The sequence below is a fragment of the Melopsittacus undulatus genome, chromosome 6 (genome assembly GCF_012275295.1).
Source record: "Melopsittacus undulatus isolate bMelUnd1 chromosome 6, bMelUnd1.mat.Z, whole genome shotgun sequence".
In the NCBI taxonomy this organism is placed as follows: Eukaryota; Metazoa; Chordata; class Aves; order Psittaciformes; family Psittaculidae; genus Melopsittacus; species Melopsittacus undulatus.
Genome location: NC_047532.1, coordinates 48,088,394 through 48,108,778, shown reverse-complemented (window position 1 = coordinate 48,108,778; position 20,385 = coordinate 48,088,394). Strand labels below are relative to the sequence as shown.

The 20,385-nt window shown below is 43.1% G+C and overlaps 1 protein-coding gene across 1 annotated transcript in view; it reads right to left on the bottom strand.

The window, feature by feature from the left end:
- The window catches only part of LPP (LIM domain containing preferred translocation partner in lipoma), a 337,577-nt gene that overhangs the window by 148,627 nt on the left and 168,565 nt on the right, over nt 1-20,385 (bottom strand). Inside the window, exon 7 of the mRNA XM_031043045.2 lies at nt 10,213-10,335. Coding sequence (XP_030898905.2) covers nt 10,213-10,335 — 123 coding nt within the window. The remainder of the gene's footprint in view (nt 1-10,212; nt 10,336-20,385) is intronic.

Genomic DNA, 20,385 nt, shown 5'->3' with positions numbered 1-20,385 from the left:
CTCACTTTCAGCTGAGAAGCAACATGTTACGTTTATCTTGCTATATTTTTTCCATTTCATCTTCTTTTACTTACTCATAGAAGTTTCCTATTCATTATTGAAACACCATATGGTGATAATATATGCTAACACAGGCACACTGACACAGTCCACAAGCCTGCTATTGAGCAAAAGTTGACAACATAAGGCTGAGAGAACTGCAAGTGCTTCCAAGCCACAATATGTACGTCACCTAATTGCATTTCACTGTGATGCAAAGAAGTCTGAGTAAAGGAAGGAACTTCCTTACAATGAAACTGTAACAGCCTGGAGTAATTTACAGTTATTTGAAGAGCTGTAGAAAGTATCTATCAATTCATAGCTTTCAGATACAGGCTGGGTGTGGGCTGGGGTTTTATTTAGCCTAGGCAGCTTTAACATACAGAAAGAGACAACACATCTCAGCATCACAGTCATCTCTCAAAAGATTCCAGACAGGAAGGCAAAAGGCAATCAATTTAATCTTACTTTAATGGTTAGCAGTTTTGAACTAGGAACACCTTGCAACAATCCCAAGATATGCTCAGGCTATAAATGTATCACGTTTATTTATGCAGTGCTAGCAGGGTGTAATGCAGAAACTGCATGGCCAGCTCTCATTTTCTGTAGGGCACTAGACTCTTCCAGGCAACCCTACCTGAAATGGAGCTGGAAACAGATCTGCTCTGCCTTTGAGCTGTCCACAAAGGCCTCTAGGGAGGGATCCCCTCCTCCTGGTAGGACAGGTCCTTGTAAAAACTGACCATGAAAGGCAGGACACACCAGTGAATGACAACACCATCCCAGAACATCCCCACTGTGGGTCCAAAGCCCTGTTTCATAGCAAGCTGCACAGTTTCTCTGTCTCTCAGCTCTCTATCTGCAAAACAAAAGAATGAACCTTCTCCTTCCTCAGGGCATTACAAGGATAAACACACAAAAACTAGTGTTCAACCAAACAGTCATCAAGTAAGTAACCACAAGAAATTTTTAAATGATGGGGCTTCCTAGTATGTTTTAGCCTTCACCTTTCAAATGTATTTAGAAACTGCAACCGAAAAAGTCAGCTGCCCTCCTCATTTAAAGAGCACAACTCAACAGCAGCTCATGTCAGCAGGATCTATGCCTGCACTTCGGTGGTCTCTGGATAAATTAGAGGCAATTCAAAAGCATATCAAGGTAACTCTCTCCTTGCTGTGAGTGTAATGCACAAATAACAAAGTCATCATTCCTACTTTGATGGAAAGGCCTGGGGAAGATGCCCAGCACAGGCCACAGTGGGAACAAAGTGCCAAGTGATGCATTCCCATGCAGGTGTTTCTCTAAGCTGCTGTGCTGTTCCCTTGGCTCTGAACTATTTCCTTTCTCTAACAAGGAGGGAAACACAGCTGGTTCCTACTGCGTACAGAAATAAAAATGCTCAACACAAAAGGAACAGAAAACATAAAGAGCAGAATAAAGGAAGCTTGATTTCCTATGGACTTGTATCTTGCATCTTGAGCAGACTCTGACCCTTCCTGTTCTCTGCCGTTACCTCTCCTGACCGCCCCTCCTGCTTCCCCTCTCCCCTTGTATTAGCCTTGGCATTTGTCTGTGTATGTCAGCCAAACAATCCATGTTTCAGGTCAGAGATCCTGGTTACAGCACAGTCTGGAAGAGCAAAAGTTCAGGTTGCCTGCAAGACACACAGCAGGGTTGGAGTTTGCTGTGCACATGTGCAGATGAGCCAGCCCACAGGCCATGGCATGAACAGCCAGCACCATGCTGTAGCTCCCTAAGAGACATGGGTCTGGGTCCCTCCTCCCCAGCCACTGAGTTTTGCACACATATACCCCTCTCCTAGAACCACTTAAAAGCAGCCACTGAAAAACCATATGTGAGGAGCAGCCAACTGCTGGACACCACTGGGTGCTGGGTGAGAAGAATGAATCAACTAAACTCCCATTTCAAAATACACCAGCTATTTCCTTGGTGACCACTGTGCAGGGGAGCGGCTGCCATAACGTGGGAAAATCACCACTTTGTGCCAGAGGACTAAGTTAAATTTCCAGCCATACGTAGGTGGTAAAACAACTTCCCAGTTCCAGACTGCTAGGTAGATCAGAGCAATGATACAGGTCCAGGACACCACAATTTTCTGGGCCTCAGGGTTTGAATCCTCCAGGGTTTACTGTCAAGGCATCAAGAAAACTGCTGGCTGTAAATCACCAAACTGTAGCTGAGTATCAAGCAACACCTTCCCACAGAAGAAAACTAAGTTCTTTTTTATTTCCTGTTCTTGGATCACACACTCCAAGATACAAGTGGATGCATCTCCCCACACCTGAGACCTCTCCAAATCCTTTTGATAGTGGACATTCTCATGTACATTCTGCTCATCTGTTCACATGTGCTACTGGAGGAGGATAAATCCACGACAGGGTTCCCATTTTCTGGCCTCAGCTTTGCTGGTGACCCATACACATCTCAAGTCACCTAATCTCCCAGTGCCTCAGTTCTTCTCTCGCCCATGAAATAGCAAGCATAATTCCATATTTCACAGGGCTGCTGTCACGGTGGTAAAGCTTATGCTGCTGAAGCACTCAGATACATCGACCCGTGCAAGGATACAAGTAGAGTCCGTGTCTCAATGAAACACAAGTCTCTGCCCTAGAGGTGGCTCTTTTGGCTGGCTGGATACATGGGCAGTTTGTGAAGTGTGCTGGGTTCCCCTTTGAGATGAGTGCCAAACCACAGAGAGTGCCAAAAAACAAGCATGTGGAAATGATGACAGGCTTCCTGAAATAACAGTATACAGCAGTATGGTCCCGTTGCAGGGAAAAATATGGAAAACAAAATATAACAATAGGTAGAAGGCCTTGAACAGCTTTAGTGAGAAAGAACTCTACTCTCAACCAGTCACAACAAAACAATTACAAGCAGAGAGTGGAAAAAAGACCAAATTGTGAGGTACTATTTGCTTTTTATCACTGTTCCCAAAGTAAATGTTTATCTTCATCCATACACAAATTTGAGATGCCTGCAGAGATTTTAAAGTCCAATACATCCTGCACTCGTCATCATCTCAAACTGTAGCCAAGCACGTAGGCAGAAAACCCAAATGAATGCAAAAATGAGAAAGGGGAATGAGGAAAAGTAAACCTTACTGAGATTTCTGTGAACTTGATTATATATCAGAAAAAAGAGACAGCAGGAGTAGTGCTGCTTTATTTTCACTCTGATGATAATACAAGAGGAAGAAATAATACCCTGCAAAGGTCACTCTTATCCTGTTCATCTGTGACAAGCTGATAATCTGGGATCTCAGAAAACTTTCTTTAAAAATCTTCATGGACATGCTCTTATCAAAAGGATTAAGATTTAATACATACCAGCAGATGCAATCAATTCAAGCACCTGCTAATCAGAGCAGTGTCAGTTTGCCACACACATCAGCTGGGGCTCGTGAGTGCAAGAAAGCTTCCACTTCTAGAGAAATCCACACATACATGAAATCATATGTTGGCTATGCTTCCCAATTCACACGTATGTGGCTGAACATCTCTGCCCCGTGCACACTCCTGAGCCACCAGGCGTGCCAGGGATGGCGTGACAGATGTGTGCTGCTATCAGCCAGCATGCCCGCAATGGCACTCCTACAAAGCTTCAACCTTGCAACCATCTCAAACACCACCCCCGAAGGGTGGGTATGTCGCTCTGCCTTTAGAGAGGGGAACCACAGGAGGAAGAGTTTCCTGGACATAGAGGCTTTGCCTTCTCGAGTGCTGGGAGTAACCCACTGAAACTGCTCCAGATGGGATGCTTCCTTTTCTACTCTAGGTAATCCACCTGGATTTTCCAAACAGCACAAAGCCAGCGTACCACAGCCAGAAGTGGGAGCACAGCTTTCAGAGGTAACCCCAAATTTAAAGTAGCCTGTTCAATTCCTGATATCTGTGTCTATGGCAAAACTATCACAGCCTGCTGAGAACAGCCCTCACCACCAGCCTTGTGGTGAGCCTGCATGAGCCCTCCCATGCTGCTACAAGTGTTGGAGCTCATCAGCTTGGGCACACCTCTGAGATACTGTTGACCCTCTGTGTCCACATGAGTCATCCAAGTCAGTGAGAATATGGTGGCAACTCACAGCCTGCATGAAAAGCACTGTGTAGGGCATGTAGCTCTGGACTAGCAGGACGGTCCTACTAAAAGGTCATCACCACTTAATGATGAATGGGGGATGCTTTCTGATTTCAGCAGATAGGATTACTCTCAATGAGCCTTTCTGCCCCACAACCAAAGAAACTATAAAGTCCACAAAACCCAAAATGCTAAGACATCAAGTGAACAAACACAGAGAGCCCCCTGCCATTGGGAAAGTGCTGCCAGGCTACCATGCTGTGCTGCTGGACTCAGAAGCCTCTCTGGCAAAGCTGCACAGATGTCCACAGATTAAATGTGCTCAGACCATCAGAAAGAGGCCTGGGCATTTTTGTTTATTTCAAATATCATCTCTGAAGACTGCAGAAGCTAAGCTATCAATTTCAGCCCAAATTTCATTAAAAAAGACTCAGCACCATTCTGAACACCTGAAACAGCCAAATTCCACTGAGTCCCATAACTAAGGAACCACAAACTATTAAACATTACAGGAGTGAGGAGTAAATTCAGAACCCACTGATCTTAACCTGCTTGTACCCCTAAACATTCTTTCTTAAAAGAAAGAAAAACATTCCCAACAAAAAAACAGGATGCTAGCAAATACTCCATGGACTGTGCTTGAAAAATCCTTTTGGTGCATACCAACCTAAGAAACCAGGCTCAGGAATAAAAGGAACAACGAAACCATACTCTGAGCCTGGACTAGCAGATTTGCATGGATTATTTTGAACACAGATTCACAAGTCTGCTTTCCGCAGAGCTCGTATGTCAGTTCTACAGCCCAAACCAAAAGCAATCACAAAGCTTTTTTTCAGTGTTAGAGGAACGCATTGCTCTTTGCCAAGCAGGAGGCCTTATTCATGGTTGGGGATACAGCTATATGCAAACAAAGATAAAACACCTAAACTCAGCCATGCATTCCTGGTGCACCTGTAAGTGGGGCACTATAATTAGAAATGCATATGGAAGAGCACCCCTAGGGGTCTTCAGCACTCAACATTTTGCCTTGTTTCTTGTTTGCCATCCCACAGCTGAAACTGTTTAATCCTGTCCCATCACTTTGCAAGAAAATTTGTCCATTGCCTTTTCATTGCTTTTGTTACCCCCAACTGGTTGTCAAAAGAAGTGATGGAATAACAACCAACACTGTCAAACATTTAAATCCTTTTTAAATTCCAGTCATTAGTAGATATTATTTCCCAATATGTATGGAATTTAACGAAAATGTATCGTTTTTTAAAATTTAATTTTCTTTACTCCCTTATTGTTCTGCAGCTCACATTGACAATGAGCTTCTTGAAAATATTGCTGACTTAGGCTGAGAGTGTTGCATAGTAGCAGATGTCTAGCACTGGGGGTAATGATACAGAGGCAGGGACATAGGTGTGAATCCCTAGATACCTCACCTAACTTTGCCTTCACTTTCCCCACCTGTTAGATAAAAGATAAAATTTGTTTCTGTTTTTCATTATTTGTATAACCACATTACCTAAAGGCCTTCAATCCAGATCAAGATTCCAAGTTCCTAGATGCCATACATGGGTAGTAAGCGGCAAATCACACTGAAGAGGTTGCCAGACTACAAGGACAGAAGATATTTTGAAAGGAAGCAGAGCAGAAATGCTAAATTCAAGGTCATTTAGCACAGTGGTGGTAGCTGGGAATGAAACATGTCTCCCGTGTGCCAGCCCAGCCCAGTCCGCTCTGGATCAAGCTGCCTCTGAGAGCTGTACCCAAGCAGATTTATCTTGACCATCAAATCGTGGACTTTTTGCTTCTTAAATACTCCATAAATTTGGGCCACCCACTATTTGCTTTTAAATGAAGACTAATTACTCGTGGACCAGGTGTATCTTGTACACCTCCACAAAGTCCTGGTACACGTAGTACACCTCCCTCAAAGTCCTATTTTACCAAAGAGACAATCTGCAGTGAAAAAAGCCCTAAGTTTTTGTATGCTGCTATTTCCAGTATTTCATTTTCACAGTCTCTGCTGGAAGCCCCCTCTCCAGAGTCAAAAAGTCTTCTTGTTTTTCAAAAAAATGCAAACATTTATCTCATGGGCTGAAATTTTGCCTTTTTTTTTTTTTTGCTTAAAGCCTTGCTGCACTCATCTCTTAAGCAAGGATTTAAGCAGAATGGATACAAATTTAGAAAAATACCCCCTAATAGAGGAGCCAGATGACCACAGCATTCACCAGCGCCCCCTAGTCAGAGTTCACACTGCTCCCATCCGTGGAAATTATGCACCTAAATGCCTTGTCTATACAATCTCCTTTTATTAGTGAAAGGCATAGTGTATTCCCTGCCTCTGAACTTTCCAATGAGTTAAAGATCAGGTAATGTTTGTTACTTTCTAAAACTTCAGCTACTGCTGAATTTCTTTAATTCAGTCTCCCCTACATCACCTCACATGACAGAAAGCATCCTTAGATGCTGTTGTGTTGCAGTAAAAGATGATTTACTTTTGTAATTTTCTACTCTTTTTGATCGGTGCAATTTTGAAAGAAAAACTCCTAGCATCTTAATCACTTGTGACTTCTCCTATGATTTAGTCAGAGACTTTCACTTGCAAGTCATGGACTCAGCCCAGGGCTGAGGTGATGGTGATCAAAAGCTGCTTCTGACCCACATGTTGCTGCTAGTGAATATGAAGTAAACTACCAATGCCTAGAAAATGTCTGCTCAGGGTACTCTCTACAACTGCCCCAAGACAGAGACAAGAACTAACCAGCAATGAAACCTGAGAGAATTTTCACTTTGAGGTTCAGCAACATTGGGGTTGACTCACATTGAGGTACCACATTCCCAGAAGGACCTCCTCCCACCAAACCTGGCACTATGAGGAGGAAAGATCTGTTCTGCTCCATAAAGGATCTATGTTGCAAAAATGCTTTTCAAACTCATCATTTCAGAGGAGAGGGAAACAGCTCTGCAGGACAACTTCCTACCACCTCTGCCCAGGCAATAGGAAGCAGCCAGCAGGACTTTGATGCTATCTCTATCTTCATTTTCCAGCTCAGCTGACTTGAATTAGGCAGAACCACTGAGTGCAAGGAGGGTGTTGCTGACCACAGGTGTCAAAACTCTCTCCCTTTCCTCTATTAATGGTGGTCATTTTTACTTCATTACAATGTCCTTGTCACCTGCCTGGCACATAAAAAAATATTACCGGAGTGATGCCCAGGTAAGCAATGCATGGGTGGTACAGAGATTCATACACATCCATGTCCTCAACAGCAGGTCTGCTGGCCAAGGGGAATTGTCTGGGGTTGACACTGGCACACCCATTCTGAGAAGTATTCTTTTCAAACCTTCTGCAGAGGGTCCAAATCTCTGTGCTTCAGTGGCACCTCCTGGTGCAGTGTGTCTCACTGCAATCCTGAACTCATACCAAGGATCAAAAGAGCTTCCTTCTCTGTGAATTTATGCCAGTGTGTAGGATACGTCTGATAAACTGCTTGCCATTATCCTGCTATCACTCTTACTCCAGTGAAAGAGGCTATGTTACATTTTAGTTTATGTTGCTTTAAAACTATCTTGAAGATAATATACAAAAAAGAAACCTAACAATAAAATTTTTCTTACTGCAGAATAGGAGTACCCCCAAGGGCAAGGTATACCTATAAAATTATTATAATGCTTTAACCGCATAAGCACAACTGGAAACATCCTCTCTGAAAACAAGTCATAACTCTATTTTCCTATCTGCAGCCATTATCCTGATAAATTTGCGAAGGTCATCTAAGGTGTAATCCAATAAATGTGCTGATGTTCTGAGTAAGTACCTCACAATTTGCAGCCTAATCTATTATCCTACTATAAGACCATCAAATGACTCACCAGTTTTAATACTTAGTACATATCAAACAAAGGAAAATATCAAAGCTTTACATTCTAGTTCCACCTTTCAAGGACTTGAGTAGTCTTTAATTACAGCAGATGATACATTCAACTCCGGCAGTTTCTTTCTCTAACAGCTATACTTAGAAGTTGCTGTAGCTCTACTTTTCACAGGACATCATTACATTAACTCATAAATCCTGAAAAGTCTGATAAACTGAACAAAGAAAGTAGGGATTTTAGTAGAAAATCTCAAATGAAATTCAGCTTCTTCTGCCCACTGGATCACACACAGTGATTGTAATGCACCAAGGAGCAGCACCATCACTCCTGGGTAGGAGGACAAGTCTTCAGTGCCCCCACCTAAACTGTGGGAAAGAAACCATGGGAGCAAGCATGTGCACTGAGCAGTACACATCATCTTGAAGGCTGATGAACTTAAGCAGTCAGATCAAGTCCAAAACCTGGTCTATGTCTTCCAATCCTCCAGAAAATGAAGCACACCTGCAGAACTTTCTATTTGAACACCATGATTTCTTTTTTATGTTATAGGTACAGAAGTAAAAAAGAAACAAAAACCACCTATTCACAGAATATCTGATCCCAAAGGAAGAAGCATCAGGAGACTGTCAGCAGTACTGTCCTCAGACTGCAAACACTCAGCAAAGTGGTTACAGAAGGTTACAGAAGTTACATGCTGGAGCTGACCTCTGGCACTGCCAAGGAAAATGGTAAGTAAAAATCTCTTACAGTGTTTTGACACTATAAAGCCTTTCTCAGTAACAGTATGCATTCTTATGTGTCTGGCCCACGCAAACAAAATGAACATGGGTTATTTGACATTGTGCCTGAGCACTATCACTGTTACAACTGTCTCATTTATTGCAACAACAAAAACCCACTGGGAAAAGGACTAAATTGTATCTGGTTTATGCTGTTGCTCTCTTTGACTAGCTGACCCAGATCAGACTGTTCTTCAAGGACAAGTCTGTAAGTTTATGCAAGAACTGTGCACATGCTGCTGGGATAAAAGAAGAGTTTATTAGGAGGTCCCTGCAGAAGGGATGGAAACCACACAGGCCACCATGCCAGAGCCTCTGTGTGCAGATGGATAATTTCAAAAGTGCACAAACAGGGTTTAACTCTGCTTTTGCTAAGCTCACAGGCTTAAACAGAGCAAACCTAAACGAACTAAAAGCTACTTTTGTTCTGCTCCAGAGTACTGGTTCTCAAGTGCTTAAAAGAAACACAACAATGAAAAGAACCAAAAAACCCACTAACCAAAGAGAAGGCCCGGTTTGGTAATGGGTGTGACGGCATCACTCAGCTACCCCTTTGGTACTTTTGATTTCTGAGGTTTTATTGGGCATTGCTAAGACAAACACGACATACATACAGCTGCACACATACCTACAAACCCACATACAAGTAAGAAATGAGGCCAGTCCTGAGATTAGGAAGCAAAGGCAGGGTACAACTGGGTACAAGTACATCTGGGATGATTTTACGAGATCTCAAGAATTGCCCTTTTTATGCCACTGGGGTGTCATACTTCCCTGATAAATAGATCACATCTCACCAGAACTTAAATAGCTCCACTTAAGCACTACCTAGATGAGTGACAAAAACTAGCTGAGCTGCTGTCACCCCTGCAGTCCTTGTCTAGACACAGCAGAGTAAGTGCGAATTCTAGTCTGCCTTGCTGGGCTACAGCCACCCTGACAGCTGAGCTACGATCCAAGCCACTTCATCGCCCCTGATGAGATGACAAAAACAAAAGAAAACAACTTGAGACATGGATATCTGGGTCTTTCTGGCAGCGTGACACATAAAAAGTTAACAAAACAGAAAAACAACAAGGGAAAAAAAGCCTAACAGTACTTGTGAACTGAGCAGGTTTTAATTCACAAGCTATTGTTGGTGGAAAGTCAAGGCAAATGAAATACCATTTTTTGCAAGTATTTTCCTAACAATCTCCATGGCAATCTAGCAATCAGGATCAGAGGCCCTTCGCTCAGAGGTATGGCAGCTTTTGAGCCAGTGCCCCCTCCAGAGTGACTGCGCCCTTCTCTCCATTGACAGCCACATCTGGATGCTATCACGAGGAACTGGCATGCCTGCTTGCAACAAATACCAAGTGGTTAACAAATTGACTCCAGCAGTCAATGCTGGCCACTTTCCCACTCTCTGTTTACGCAATGTGCCACTAACCTGTGGAGTCCGAGGTTTGTAAGGAGAGCTGCTCTCTAGGTCAGCCAGGATGCTCGTTAGAGAGTCTATTTCTGCATCTAAACTGGACCGCCTCTCCTCAAGTGTCTTGCCACCAGGATTCACCTGAAAGAAGAAAGGAGAGTTCTGGTTATTAAAACCACTTTGGCCTGCCACTTGGTTTTGTATTGTCCTAATAGAGCTTCTGCCATGCCCATCAATAAATAACTCTTGAGTTGCAGGGAGAAACATACTGAAATGCTGTAGCTGTGCCCCAGAACCAGCAGCTAGCCTCAGTCTAACAAGGATTTAGGCTACTTTGGGTTTTTTCTTAATGTTATTGCCACAACAGTCCTATTGTGTTAAAGTGACTTGAAGGATTATGCAACTCAGTGTGCAATCTGCTGCCAAGGTGAAGAGGCAGGATGGTCTCCACTCCCATGGATGGAGAAGATCTATTTTAGAAAGATGCCTGGCTGGGCAGCCAAAGATGGGGACATGCTTGAAGCACCTGGATTCTGAGAGCATCTCTTCTGCCATGTCCCCATCCCAGGCAAAGCAAAACCAGCAGAGCTGCAAGCCACAGTGGCCAGCAACTAGCCAACTGCACCTATTATTATTTCATATCAATTTGTGGTGGCTGTACCTGTATGATTCAAAACTTCTTCACAATTTTCATCTAAAAAATGAGCTCCTCCAAGGAGGATTGAAAAAGTTCAATTCATTTCTAGCAGATTCAAGGTGAGGGGCATGATCCGCAATAAGCAATCACAAAGTAACATAAATAAGGTCCTTGTGAAAAAGGCTATTAGACAGGAAAGCTCATGCCCAGAACAAATATGAACATACAGGCAGGACCCTTTTTGATTCAAAACATCTTGCTTTCTCTCTGTTTACAAAACAGTGCAGCCCCACCTGTGCCCAAGATAGGGATGCTCTCTTGGAAGGGAAAACCAAAGTTCTTGAGACAAGTGAAATAATACACACTGAAAGTCTTTCCTAATCCTGAGTAATTTTTCTTTTGTCCTTCCATTTCTGACTTACCTGCAAATCCCCCAGACAGAGTCTCTCTGGTGTACATGCAACCACAGAGTTTAGTGCAGAAGATCTCATTCACAGCTTGACTACTACAATAATAAGAACGCTAAAGATTTACCTAACAACTCACCAAACTTCAGCTGGAAAGCCTGTTAAGACTGTAATAGCACCTCCACACAGACAATCCAGCTCTGTTTGCCTTCACTCTCACCAAGTTACTTCAATTTTCCAAGCCAAAAATTTACCTTCTCCTTTGTCTCACTAGCTCACACATAGTTTTTATTTACATTTCATTTCAGAAGCATTCGATCATTACCTGTTTTACAGAACTCCCCAGTCATCAATCCAACACATAAATGGCAGGCTGGGCAAAGAGAGACAGACTATGCAAAGCAGGCAGGCTCTGATCTGCCAAGCTTATACGTGCTGAGGCATTAATTAGTTCCTAATGATTATTAAATCTTATTGGATTACAATAAATTTGGCTTGACTAACAAGAAAGTGGAAGTTCCAATGTGTTTTATGCAAGAACACGTCACTTAAAAAGGCTGAGAGTTAAGTTAGAAACTACTTACAAACTCAACTCTTCTATTTTTATTATAGAGCCAAAGTTTTTCCATTCAAGCTGTTGCTCAAAAAAGAAATACTTTTCACAGAAATTATCCCAGACCATTATTCCTGGCTAGCTGTAGTCACCTGGATTTTTTAATCTGCAAAATTACAATTTCCTTTCCACTATTAGTGCAATTCATGGCTCTTGTTTGGTTCTTCTTCACCTTCCAGTTTCTGATCTATAATTACACGGCAGCCAGAGGCTTCTAAGACACAAAACCTAAGATTGCTCCACTTCAGAGAATTTTTAAGACAAGCAGCGAAAAGCCAGCCTGGAGAAGGGCAGGAGATGCAAAGGGTACCCAAGGCCCCAACATTTGAGGTGATACTTCAAGTCAGTGGCAGGCCCACAAATAAAACCAGAGTTCACACAATGGCCTGTTCAGTATTCTGATCCTGGCAAGAAGGGATAGTGGCAGATGAGAAGATCAGCCAATTTCATTTATGCCTTTTAGCATTTCTGGGCCATATTATTCCCTGGTTTTCATTCCCCAGAACAATTATGCAATAGCTGACTAGCAAATGCTGCAGAACAAGTTGTAAGATTGTAAAAGTTAAATGTCCTTTAGAAACCTGGAAAAATAAAATAAAATAGCATGGAAACATCTCTATTGCTTCTGCATTCTGTAAAAGATTTAGTTATTCAATTAAAACATAATCAACATAGGTTAAGAGTCCAGTTCTACAGACGCTGGAGCACAATGCATTATGACAGTCCAACGAATAACACTATTAATGTGTGTATGGGCTTTTTTGACCAGACTTTAAGCACATTTAATAAAAGGCAATCCTCACAAAGACAGGTTTCTGCTTGCTCTCTCTTCCTCATCTCCACAAATCTTTACTTTTTCTCCCCACACTGCTTCAGATCCAACTAAGGGATTTGCTGCACGTAGAAACAAGAGAAAAATTTGCAAAGCTAACTTTAGCAAGAGGGTTAAGCTACTTCTTTTCTCATGCTCTTCATCATGACGTTGCTATAAAAGTTTTATGATAATGCTCTGGAACAAACCCCAAGCACCAGGTCCCAAGGCACAACAGGTTCACACAGGCATGGCTCTGCTCTCAGGAATCCAGACTGGTTAAGCTCATGACCTCACAGATACAAACATCAGAATCAGAAAGAACTCCTAATTCTATTTCTGTCTGGATTTATGGCATTGTTGCAGACATGCTGCTTATGCTCCCTCCCTTTCAGTGAGCAGAATATGGAAAAAATGGTTTAAAAAGAAAAAGGATGCTATCCTTGGCCTGGCCAATGCGAGTTCAACAAAAAGCAAATGAAGCCAACCCAGCCCAACAAATTACGCATGCCAGAGACTATCCACTCACGTGAACTTCTGCAACGCCTACACTCCTATCCCTTGGCTCAGCTCCTGCTGTGAGGCAAAAGAGAGAAAAACAGCAGAGAGCTTCACTGCTTGGCTTGTTTGCCCACTGCTGAATTCCTGGTGTGCAGTCAGAGCAGCTGTGATGGTAATCCACTCCTGAGCCCTGTCAATCCACTCTGTTCTGACGAGAAGTGGCTTTAATTTTGCTAATCCTGCCACCCAACACTAGTCAGTGCCACAGCTCCCCCCCAAAACCTCAAGGGGCACCATTACAGAACATGCAGTGTAGACGGCAATGCATGGCCTCAAAGTTTGCCTCACTGGGCTAGGAAGGGATGTAAGATTACTCACCAAGCTAGAAGATATGAAAAGCACAATAATTTCCCTAGATGCCACCTTTTTCTACAACCTAGATCACCTACTCTTATCACATTTTGCAGGTCACAGCAAGGAAATAAGAACGCTTCTCTTTTGCCTAAGCCAGCTCCTTGCAATGTGCTCAAAGAGAATCTGGCTCCCAGATGTCCTTCCTAGCTCCTGTTCCAAATTCCTTTCCCTACCCACACCCAGCTGCCTCTCTTTTATCCTCCATTTTCCCCTCTCTCCATTCCCTGTTTGTTGCCATACAGTGCTGCAGTTTGGGACAGTCATTAGCCTCTGGGATGAGAGATGCAAGGTGGGCTGCCAAGCTGGCCTCTGAGCCTCTACAGGAAATCGCATTGATACCCATGATGTTGCTGTGCCAGGAAAAGATGAAGGGTGGCTTTTCAGCAGCGACTGCCTCACTTACACGGACAGCAGAGTAAGTAACTCCAGAGTCCCAGTGTATATTTCTGCTAACACAAGACAACGATCAAACTCCTGAACGCTTTCAGAGAATCAGGACTTTGCTCACTGCACTGCAACTTTCCAGCACCATAATTCACCTTCTCCCCTTAGCCTTGCTCAAATCTTCTCTAAAGTAGGCTGAGCTGAGAGCATTTCATTAGCATTGTGGCCAGCTCATACTCTGACAGGTCCCAGGAACGTGAGCTGTCGTTACTGGAAAATGCAGTGCTGTTATATATGTACAGACACGTTCAAGACAGCAGAGGTACAGCTAGACACACAACCTTCCTTGTAGCATCAGCTTGCTCTGCGCATCCTGCTATCACAAGTCACTGATAACCTCCTAACTCACAAGTGGAAGAATGGAGATGAACACCGTGGATATTAAAAAAGGTCATAGCTAATCACTCAAAACAAATGGGCTGGGGGCCTCCAGTGCCTTCTGCTCCTGGTACATTGTTTTTACTAGGAGCCTGAGGTGCTTGGGGAGCTCTCTATGGGCTGTGACAGGTCAACACTGCCTGCATTTACACATCCAAGAACAAGGAAAAGCAGCAAGCAGAAAAGTCCTTTGCAGCAAAGGCAGTCATGGAAAGGAAGGGTGAAAGTAACAGAAGCAAGGAAGAGGAAATTTGGGCAAATCAGGGGTTGTGAACAGGTATATAGTAAATAAGGACTTTTGCCTTGAAAGAATTTATTCTTTTCCTCCAGTAAATTTGACTGAACTACAGACAATCTTGCACCCACAGCAGCCACTTCCCATACTCTGCAGGCTGTTGAAATCCTTGAGTAGGCACTGAGGAGGTAGGAAGAGCAAATGAAATAGCTCTCCAAACAGGGAGTTAGCATCTCTTTCTACTGCATGGCCTCAGGTGCTGGGCTTAGATAGAGCCACAGACAGAGAAGGATGGGGCTCTTATTTTCTGTTTTAGCTGGGTGTGGGCTGGGGAGAGGAGGGAAAAATGTTTGATTTTTATGGTACCCACTGTACATACAAGAGATTGTGAGAAATGTTAACCAGGAAGAAGAAAAGAAGTGATTCACTCTTGATATACTTCAGGGTGGGGTTTGTGTTTAATTCCCCTCTTCCCCCCCCCCCCCCCCCCAACCTTCTCTGCACTTTTTCCAACAACACCACTGCCAGAGGCAAGATCCTTCTCGGACACACACCTTTGCCTCCCCATCTCTCTTCCTGTAGATTTCCCAACGAACTATTTGCAGGGTCACAAAGCTGTCTAAAGCCCCAAAAGGGGTAAAAAGATGCATCCTCTATCAGGAAAATGAAGCACCCTGAAGATGAGCTGCTCTGTGTATTTCTCCCCTGAGCCTAAAGACAAGTGCAAACATTTTCTTTCAAATTCCCTAATGTAAATTAAAACAGTCCCAGGAGGCTACCCCACCAAGCATGCACATGGAGGCAAGAATTGACTGAAGCATTCAGGGCAAGGGGGGTCTAAGGCTGACTGATGCCTAACCACTGTTCCAGGCACCAAGGAGGGACTGGAAAACTAGCTGTGCCTTTTAAAAACAGAAAGATTGAGTCTTTTGAAACAAATCCGAAATGATGGAAGATTTCAGCAGATGTAACCACAGTGATTTCACCAGACGTGATTGTATCAAGGATCTAATAGAAAAGAACTTCCCTGCTGTTCCATCAGGCTGAAGCCAGGCCTGAAATATCCTTTTCAGTCTTTTGATGACATCAAGGATAAAAGCCAAAGGGAAGTTAGGTTTTGATTTATTTTTTCCCCTGCTCTTTCCTGTTTTCAGGCACAGAATAGTTTTACCTGGTTTGTGTTGCTGAGTATTAACAGGACCAAAGGAAAACACTTCAGAAGTTTTAAGTGGGCTGTTCAAAGGCATCATTTGGTGCCTTTGAAACACCACTGTCATTTAACTGAGCAACATTTCGACAACTCTGGCCACTTTTGAAGATCTCCCACTAAGGAAGCAGGTGAGCCTACCTGGAACAGGACTTAAATCGGGTGGAAGGCAATCATCTACTAAACACCACCCTACATTACTGCTCCCAAAAGAGGCAATAAATGTGCCAAATGCATTCTCTCAGAAAAGTTCACACCAGCAGCTGTGTCACTTCAAACCACAGGAAACACAGCAGGGTAAAGGGGACTGTGCTTCTGAGGTCCAAGCTCAACTTGGTCATAGACCCACGACATAGGTCTGGGGTAGCCACAGTCCCATATTTGGTTTCTCCACACATGGAAAATGAAAATAGCACTGGGTATCCTAAAGGTTGATTGAGTCTTATCTCTAAAGCAACTTGTGTTGCATGGGCTTACAGCTGGGGCAGATGAACAAGCAGATGAAGAAAAGTTATTTGCTAAGCACTGCTAGGAGACATCTTGCAAAACCTTAACCAATTTATAAAATCACTGTGGCATAGGAGGTTTATAAAAAGGACAAATAATAAAAATACTTAGCTCCCCCCCAAAAGAACCCAAACAACCAACAACAGAGAAAGCAGATAGCAAGAAGAAAGCATGCAACTAGAAGGCATCAGTCACAGAACAAAATGAATGTATTAAAGCTGCAGAGCTACTTCTGCTACACAACACTGTGTTGCTATGAATTTACATGGATTTCAAAAGCATCTGGAGAAACATGTGGAATAAAACTCCACCAAGATACTTAAAAAATGTTCTGTGCTTCTCCTTTTACATTTTTCTCTGGACGCTCACTACTGACCATTTGAGATCTGATTTGGCTTTCTATAAACATTTACATGAAGCCTCCACTTGTGCTTTCTATCTGCCAGCTGGCACCAGTCAGGAGTCACTTCTGCTGGTGGGTACATGTCAGTCTATCCAGGTTAATAACTGCAAGTTGCCTCAGTGCCAGAGCTTGAACCAAAACTGGAAACCCACTTCTTCTCTTCTTCTAGCTGAGACAACAGAAATTACATTGAATTGCACTCAGCCTCCTGGGACACATATGAAAGACAGCAAAGACTTTGTTGTAGTTATGAATCTGTATAACAATAAGGATTTATATTTCCCTAGAGATCAGTGTGACAGGCACTGCTCATATACAGTGGTTTGGAAAGATCCTCATCCCGAGGAGCTTGTTGTCAATTGGATACTAGCCCCAGGAAAAGCAAGCAGGTAGAAGGGTACGAGTGAAGTGTTGCAACTCGGAGACACCACCAAACTACTTCTGGCCACCAGATGAAGACAGCAATCCTCCAGACTGACTCAGCTCCTTAACGGACATTTCATTCTTTGTATTTGCTGTCACAGCCCTGACAAAACATGCCAGAAGACAGCTAACTGCTGTCCAAGCCGTCCAAGCTACAGCTGCAATGTCACTGCAGGATGGCCCCAATTTCACATAATTAGAGGCTTGGATCCAAGCCACAGCCATGCTGACCACTGGCCTGTGGAACAGTGGCCCTTGTTCCATCTCTGTTTAATAAGCCACTGCCCTCTGCACATCCAGAGAGAGGCCCCAATCCCAAAACCAGCACCTTGGCTCTGTTCAGGGGGCTGAATGCCACCAGTGTAGATGGGCAGAGATAATGCCAGGGCAGAGCCTAGGACTGTGTTCCCTTCCAAACATCTCCTGCCCTAACGCTGGAGAGAAGCTTTTGCCACAAACACCCATGGTTTATTCAGTCTTCTCAAGACCACAGAAGAGGGTTTGTCTCTGACTATTAGCTGAGTGAGCAGAAACAAAAAAAAGAATGAAGCTGCATCATAGAAGTTTAGCCAACTGGCTCTGTAGCCTGGGGCATGCTATGCTGAAACACTGGGTACAAGGTCAGCAGCAGATGACCTTGGCAGCTGTGATGGGACATGGACATGAGGAGATTTGCAACAATCCCTGTCCCATTGCCACCCTTGAGGACAATGGAAGGCAATTATGTGACAGAAGTAAAGAGGATGCAGCAAATAATTAATGCACTCATTAATTAATTTTCAGCCCAGGGGTGTGCTTTTAGGTGCCCTGAAATTGGAGATGCCAACGCAGACGTCTTGTGTTGTCTGGTCCCCTTAACCTCATCTGCTCTACCTCAAAATGGTGTTTTATCCAGGTCCCTGCTCCCCACATCACAGACTGACACATTTACCTTGGACATTCAAACCTGCATGCATCTTTTTCATGTTTCTGACTGCTGCATTTTGCTCATGGAAGGAAGTCCAGGTTGGCTAAGTGGAGCTTTTGAAACCATTGAAAACAAGCAAACTGACAAATGCCACTTAGTTGACTGGAGGATCTTCGCAGTGTGGAACAGCTAGTACATGGGGAAGAGGCATCATGATCCTCAAGCACATGAAAGCAAAAGAATGGATTTGATAAGGAACAGTCAGGGTATGAAGAAAGAGGAGGAGTCACATGAGTTGACATCTGCTAGAGCAGCAGACCTGATGGTCCTGATAGTTTACTTAACATGTCTGATCAAAAGCTTTGGGAATCTTGTCTGCGTTAAGTGCTACCAGATGCAAAATCTGCAGGAAGATGAGAAGTGTAATAATAAACTAAGGAGGCACATAAAGTTATTTGAATCTGAATAGGGAAGATGGGGAAAGAAGGGGGAGAATAAAAACAGTTTATTTTTCCATTAAGGCAGTTTTATATTCTCCAGGTGGAGTTACAATCACTCATCTTTGGAAATTAAAATGAATTAGTGAAACATTCCTGTTCATCAGCAGAATATACAATATAAAGTGGATTATATCAATTTTTTCTTTATGCCTTCTGCAGGACAACACTACCTCTCTATTCATGGGGCAGGAACAGCTGGCCACTAAATCCTTCTGACCCAGCATGACTTTCACTGACTTTAACTAACTTTACAGCAGCAGGGAATATATCCTTTTTCTTTTAAATAATGCAATTATATTAGGAGTCATTATTGATAATTATGGTGACTGTTAAAAGTTTCCCCTTTCTTTGCCCACTCCCCACCAACTTAAAACCTGCTCCAATATTGTCACAAATTAATGTTTAATTAGCCATCAAGCAGAGCTGATGCTCCCCGCAGAGTATTGCTGTTTGCAGAAAAACCAAGAACTAAGAGGAGATATTGGATACTTCATCATTTGCCTCCAAGGGGAACCATAACTGAAGAGAAACCAATTACTCCAATAGAGTTGCAAAGTTTAATCAATGTAGAAACTAAATAGCTCACTAAGTGTCCACTACATTAAAGGAAGACCTTCTCACTGACTCACACAATGTGGACATTACACTTCTAAAAGATCTCATAGTGATGTCCAAGACCAAAGACTCTCTTCATTTCCACATCCTGGCCAAATTACGATCTTCCTCTTTCCTTTTCTGGCATAAGGGAAAAGGGAAGAGGAGGATGGCTCCAACGGCACAGGAAGTGTCTGACAAGACATAAATTATACATGCCTACACAGAGGGTAAGCTGTCATACCCAGCCCCCCGACTCTGGATTTATATTCTATATGGGAAAACCACACCAAACACCAGCTCCTGCCCAGTGCCGCGCCATCCTGGAGCATGGAAAGCACAGAGCTGAAAGTGATTTTACTCCTTTCAACAACTCTGATGAGTCTGGCACTGAAATACCATGTCCAGTATGGAAGGCAGAGAGACGACCCAGAAAAGCAGAAACAGCTGACACGGAGACATGTAGAGAGCTCACTTGGTTTCACTTATGAAGGAGATTGAGTAGTTTGATAGCAATAACTAAGCAGCTTCACAGAATAAAAACGTCAAATATCACAAGACTGTCCAATCCAGCAAAATAGAAAAGCATGAAGCAGCTGGGAAGCCAAAGGGAGGGAAATTCTATTTTAAAATAGTAGAGATATTCACTAATGCATAATACTGCAGGTAATTAAGTGCTAGAACAAACTTCCGAGATTTCTCCATCACTTCATGTCCGTGGATCAAGGCTGGATGTGTTTGGTCTCTCTGGGTGATCAGGTAAAACTTTATGATCTGCAATACCCAGAAGGGCACAGCTGCCAATTTAATGGCTCTGTGTGGCCCCCACATTGACAGAGGTGAGAAAGCAACAGCACTGCTGCATTCATAAAGATCTACTGAAATCACTTCGTGTTTGTACCACTTTAACTGGAAATTAAATTTGCATGAACAAACTCTATCCCACACAAGACTGTATATTGTGACAGCTAAATGAAGAGCTTTTTAAAAAGGACATGTCTCAGGCAATTTTAATCAAAAAAGATAGGTTTTGTTAAAGCTACCAATTTCAGAAAATTAAGGTTGACTAAAACTGTTTTTAAAAACTCCTTTTGGAATTTAATCACATGTTAGAAACCCATATGCAGCTGCTTGTGTCACCTGCAAAACGGCTCTATAAAACATAAGCATATGCTTAATTTTACACGTGCGCTTAAGTTCTATCAACTTT